Raw genomic sequence first — 6,000 nt, 5'->3', positions numbered from 1 at the left:
CTCCTCATGCCTCCATGCTTGTTTTCACCACAGATTGCCACACAGAGCAGCAGCAGCTCATCCACAGACTAGCAGCGAGCAGGCGACCCACGTTACTTTGATTGACAGCCGGACAAATGTTTCCCCTGTTCAACTGCTCGTTATGCGAAAAGCCCGCCCTCACCCTCCCTTATCACACCGCCCGGGGCGGGCTTACCAGCAAACTCTGCAGCTCATTGGATGGGAGAGGGAGGACAAAGAGGACGAGAATGAATCGGATACGTCCTCCCCCACGTGGGTACTAGCCAGTGACACAAGCTCCTTAAGCTTTGCTTATTGGTCAGATAGAGAATGATAGGCAGTCATAGCAGAGTGGCGATTAACGTTCCTATGCTTCTGATTGGTTATTGTAGTCCCGTCGATGGGTTGTCGGGCGGATCCTAAAGTCGTGATCATTGATGGGAGTTGTAGTTTTCTTGTGCAATTAACACAAGTCAAAGACATGACAATCGTATTAGAAATGGACTACATTTCCCAGCAGCGCCTCGTGTTTCTCCCTCAATGTTGTGAATATGTATCAGAATGTTAATGATTTGCTGCTGCTAAATTTGGTCATAGAAGTCACCTACACAGAGCGTGTTGTTGGAGCTGCTGAGAGCGGTAGCTTGGTTTGTGTGGGATTTTCTCCCCTCCTCCTTCCTAGCTTCATTTTTCCTCATTTTTTTTTTTTTATTCTCCCCACGACGTGTGAGTGCATTTGTGGCTGATTAAACCAGGGCGAACGGCCGAGCGAAAAGAAGAAAGACGAGGAGAGAAAAGGAAATTTCCTGCGATGGGATTTAAGGGTTGATTGGAAAGAGCAGCCGAGGCTACAACAACAACACAGCTCGGTGCCGCTGTCCAGGAGGAATTACTGATCGGGACCGGGCTGCTTCCAGCACACTCAGCACAAAGTTCTTTCCAAGAAATCGGCTTTGTTGTGCGGCGGGCTGTCAGCTCCGCCCGGGGAATCTCCGTGTGATCTGCCGTCCTGTGTGCGGGAGACAATGAGAGCGGGGCGGTAAGCGATCTGTCTGCCCCCACCCCGTGGAATGTGGAAGGTTTCGCTCGGGGGATCACACACACCCGCAGGCTGGGCAGCAGCATTATCACAGGGAGTCATTAGCCGGATCACAGGGGATCCCCTCCTCAGCGCACACCATTATCAGTCCATGAACCTCCCTGCTCCGGGGAGAACATAACAAGCGGCTTGGATGATTCGAGACCTGAGCAAGATGTACCCCCAGTCCAGGCACCCGGTGAGTACCCGGATAGGACGGCTTAGTGTGCTGCACAGACCTAGAATGCTGCGAGCAGAGGAGCAAAGTGTCCGGGCTTGTCTTCCCTTTGTGTTACCTCTCTCCTCTCAGCTTCTACTTTCCCCTGCCTTCTTCATATCCCCATCTCCCCTGCCTTCTTCATATCCCCATCTCCCCTGCCTTCTTCATATCCCCATCTCCCCTGCCTTCCTCTCTCCTCATTCCATTGTCTCTTCCTTCCACTCTCATATTCTTTCCCCCTCTCTTTTACTGTATGCCTCACTCTCTCTGACTGTCTCTCACACTCTCCTTTCCGCCACTGTCTGTCATATGCTGTCTCTTTTTCTTCCTTTTGCACTCTCTCACCTTCTCTCACTCTCTTTATTCTATCCTTCTCACTCTCCCCCTGACTCCCTCTATTCTCTCTAATCTTTTCTTCTGCTTCCCCTTCTCTCTTTCCTTCTCTCTGTCTCTCTCCCCACACTCTCTCTGTCGCTCCCTTGCTCTCTCTGTCGCTCCCTTGCTCTCTCTGGCGCTCCCTTGCTCTCTCTGGCGCTCCCTTGCTCTCTCTGGCGCTCCCTTGCTCTCTCTGGCGCTCTCTGGCGCTCTCTGGCGCTCTCTGGCGCTCTCTGACGCTCTCTTGCGCTCTCTGACGCTCTCTTGCGCTCTCTCTCTCTCTCGTGGTCCCCTGTACGTTCCTAACCCCTCCCCAAGCACTAAGCTTCCCATGTCCCTCATCTGAAGCCTTCAATTGTACTTTCTCTTTTTTTTATAGCTTTTATAATCTCTCTGGACACAAATGAGTCAAATGTTTGCATTCTGGGTTACAATGTGACAATTGTTATGTAAAATCTGGGAGGGAAGAAAAAAAAAAATTCAGTCCTTGCTGAATGAGATTTGATGGTGGCAAATGGGCCAGTTGATGGTGAAGCTGAATAAGCCATTATGTCAGTGGGTGAGACTCCCCCACATGGAGTGAGCTGTAACATTTGGTCTTTGAAAGTCACCCCCCTCTCCCCCTTCTTCCCCAGTCTGCTTACATTGGATGGTGCTGCTCTCCATTCCTCCCTCCCAAGCCTTGCTTTGCTTATCTTGGATTGTGTGCTTTCCTCCTGCATAATACACTGTGAGGTCTTTCTCATCTTTGACCTGTGTTCATCTCTCCATCTTAGCTTTCCCTCATTTGCCTTGTGTTCTGTTTGTTTAGCTAATTGCAAAAACATTAAATCCACTTTGGCATTTATGTTCCATCATAAAATGTATTGATCAGGGGTTGGATGCTTTAATCTTTAGCCGGGAACCATTGCCTGACAAACTAATGATGTGGCTAAAGCTTTTTCAAGTGGCAGACACCTTTTTGTTTTTATTTTTTCTTGTTGATGTTGGGGTTACCTTGTGTGGCAGCAAGAAAACAGAAAGTAGAAATCCTAGGTTCATTTCTTCTTTAAGAAGCTTAAGTGTCTGCTGACTTATTCGGGTTGTAGAGACTAATAATTATTAAAACCCCTTTAAGGCTTTGTAACCCGTGTTCTAACAAGTTCGGTCTCCTCGCATTTCCGGCTATTAACTCCGATGTAATTGGAACATACAGTGATCCTTTAATACACCATTGTGTAGACAGAATAGGCTGATAGGAGATTGACTTCCCCCCGCCCAAGTGATCTGATCTTCTCTCTCCAGCAAATGACCTTAGTAAAGAGAAATATGCTCATGATGTGGCCATTTTCTTCTGCACTCAGACAAAACTAATCTTCAGAGGGCCTGCAATAAGAGAAGCGTGATCACCCTCATGATTCCTTTTTTTTTTCCTATTTAACATCTGACATAAAAGTACTGATCCTTAATGGGGACATTATATGCAGCAGCCCTAGGCAGTGGTGCCATATGAATCTCTGCTCTCATAAATTGTCCAACACAAGGCGCTTTATTATTTGGGCTGCTTAAAAAAAAAAGTACAGACATGTGTGTGTATATATATGTATATGTGTGTGTATGTATGTATATATATATATAACAAATTTGGCACCTTGTAATATAGTACAGGTTTGATAATAAGCTGTTATAATATCTAAGAGATCTGTTTTATCATATATGTTTATGTAAGGCTAGAAGTATTTTGCAGTAGTTTTGTTTTGTATGTAATAAAGTTAAAAATATTTATTATTCTTCAATGCAAAGCATTCCCCCTAGGACATATAATCTATAAGGTATAGATTTATATTATAGGAAAGGCACCTGAAGCCTGCTAGCTGCAAGAATATACAGCTATGGCGTTCACTGTACTAGACTCGGGGGCAAAGTTGAGAAATGACTTTCTAAAATCCGTCTGCTCCAAAACACCTGTGTAGTACAGATGGCCTTTTATTCATTTATTACACGGTTATGATTGAAAAGCAAAGCTTTTGTTCTTGTAATCTCTTTCCAATTCTTGGACTTTGGTTTTGTGTCAGGTTTATAATAATCTCCTTCTTTTATAGGGCATACCCACGCCTTTCTGGCAAAGAAGACACAGCCTTGCCTGATCATTTCATAATTAATATTTATTGTTTTAGGCTCCGCATCAGCCAGCTCAGCCCTTCAAATTCACCATATCCGAATCGTGTGATCGGATTAAGGAGGAGTTTCAGTTTTTACAGGCTCAGTACCACAGGTAATACTGTTTACTCTAGCTTATCCTTGTATTTGCTTAGCCCTTGTTGTCAGTCTATTTTTTTTTTCTTTGTGTACATAAGGCGTTAACTGTTGAAAGGGTTTGGCCTTTTCCTATAGGAAATACTAGTTAAAACACCTTCACTTCTAAGAGCCAAGTATGTGGCAGAGTATACCTATTATCTATGATTGCAAGCATGTGCTTTGTAAACTGCTGAACTGTTGTAACAATAGTACATATGCAGTCCTGAGGTTTACCTTGGGGGGTGATGTCACCTGTGTTTGGATTACTTCCTCCGGTGCTTTATATCACAGGTGAGCTGTCCTCAACACTTGCTGCCTCTACATGGTAAATACTATTAACATGCCTATGGCAACTCCAATGGCTGGGGGGAACAATTGACATACTGCTGAGGATAAGAAATTTTTGTCCTGCATAACTGGAATATCTTACTAACTAGAATTCATGTAAGTTGCATGCCATTCGTATACTTCAAGGCATCTTTTATTCTGTGTGCCTGATTTATTAATATACATGGGTGATGTACGTTATGACTGCCAGAGTCGGCATAGCAAGAAATCCAGAATTGCAGAGGATCTATGATCTTTCTTGTGTTTGTTTGCCATGTTGGCTTACACCATTTAATCCCTTTTGATTTGAGTGACATGCTGCTGTGGTGGTGAAAGGATTAAATAAATTGGGATATGCTTTTAAAGGATTGGATGTGATTGTGTATAACATACACCGTGTAGTTTTATAAAAAGTGTGTGTATGTAAAATATATATATATATATATATATATATAATGTGTGTGTTTTCTATTAATCTTTAGTCCTTTGTATGTATTAGTGCTCTGCTGAAAATCTCATACTGTAACCGTTATTGAATAAAGTGAAGTGCAGCAACCTAGGACAAATAAAGGGCTATCATACTGTGTTGGCTATTCTGATCTAATCCAAGAAAAGGTAAAATCTGGTTGCTGTGGGTTATTGCAGACCATTTCGTTTTGCTCTTCTTCGGTTACTTTTTTTGTATATTTTCTGTTGGTGGAAAATAAACTTTCTATTGTACTGTATCAGTGACATTTCCTGATGTCTTTACAAGCATTTCAGAATGATACCATGATATTTATAATGGCAAGAACTGTAGTCCATAAGGACTTGCATTTTAGTTAAACCTATGAGCTACCATTAGCAACAGCAGAGTGTTGGCTAAGGCTTTCCTCCAGCCATTATAGCGTTAAGTCTGTTCTGTTGTCAGAGTTAAAGATGTTTGGAGCCAATAGGACAAGCTACCTCATGAGTGCTTCTCAGGAACATAAACCAGCCCTAATTCTGTCTTCTTGATGAGTGCGTTCAGATGGCTGTGCTAAAAGTCAGTGCAGTGTAAATATGACCATTTTTGTCATTGCTTTGTGCAGCTTGAAACTGGAATGTGAGAAATTGGCCAGCGAGAAGACGGAGATGCAGCGGCATTATGTCATGGTAAGAAAAGCCGTACAACTAGCTAAAAATGTCCTTTTGCATTTCTGTTTATAGTCTTTTGCATAGCAGACTCATGTTGCTGCAGGCAGCAGCTAGATTATAGGTTAAAGTATTGGATGTTCCGCTGTCATATGATAAAGCTTCTCGATGCTTGAAGGCTATCTAATGGCTTATCCTGTTTTATTTTCTCTTCTCCAGTACTATGAGATGTCATATGGGCTGAATATTGAAATGCACAAACAGGTACGTTAAACAGTTTTCTTTGATCAAAGAGCAAAACTCCTTTTCCTTGTATAATTTTTTTTTTAAATGCTTTGTATAAAGGCATATTGCTTTTTTGACACTTCTATGTGGCGTCTTGTAGATTGTGTTTTTTATGGTCGGTTGGTAGCACCATTATAGTTTGTGTACTGTGATCATTTTTTTTTCCTGGAATGTGATTTCCCATTATGTGTGAATCAGTTGGTATGAGAAATAATCCTTTTGCTGTTTTTATTTAATCAATTGGGCTATAAGCAGGTCATTTGTATTTAGGGGTACTTGACACCATTGTGGTCAGTTTTGTGATTTTTGTGGTCCTATAAGGGAG

The 6,000-nt window shown here is 42.7% G+C and overlaps 1 protein-coding gene across 3 annotated transcripts in view; it reads left to right on the top strand.

The window, feature by feature from the left end:
* Positions 1-574: 574 nt before the first annotated feature.
* Positions 575-6,000, top strand: part of LOC140325967 (transducin-like enhancer protein 4) — a 92,012-nt gene continuing 86,586 nt past the window's right edge. For all 3 annotated transcript variants that reach the window (XM_072404110.1, XM_072404109.1, XM_072404108.1), the window contains exons 1-4: positions 575-1,277; positions 3,830-3,927; positions 5,348-5,411; positions 5,610-5,654. In XM_072404110.1, the coding sequence (XP_072260211.1) occupies positions 1,233-1,277; positions 3,830-3,927; positions 5,348-5,411; positions 5,610-5,654 (252 nt within the window). In that variant the 5' untranslated portion in view covers positions 575-1,232. The remainder of the gene's footprint in view (positions 1,278-3,829; positions 3,928-5,347; positions 5,412-5,609; positions 5,655-6,000) is intronic.

The sequence above is a fragment of the Pyxicephalus adspersus genome, chromosome 3 (assembly GCF_032062135.1).
Source record: "Pyxicephalus adspersus chromosome 3, UCB_Pads_2.0, whole genome shotgun sequence".
Taxonomy (NCBI): domain Eukaryota; kingdom Metazoa; phylum Chordata; class Amphibia; order Anura; family Pyxicephalidae; genus Pyxicephalus; species Pyxicephalus adspersus.
This window is presented reverse-complemented; position numbering and strand designations above follow the sequence as displayed.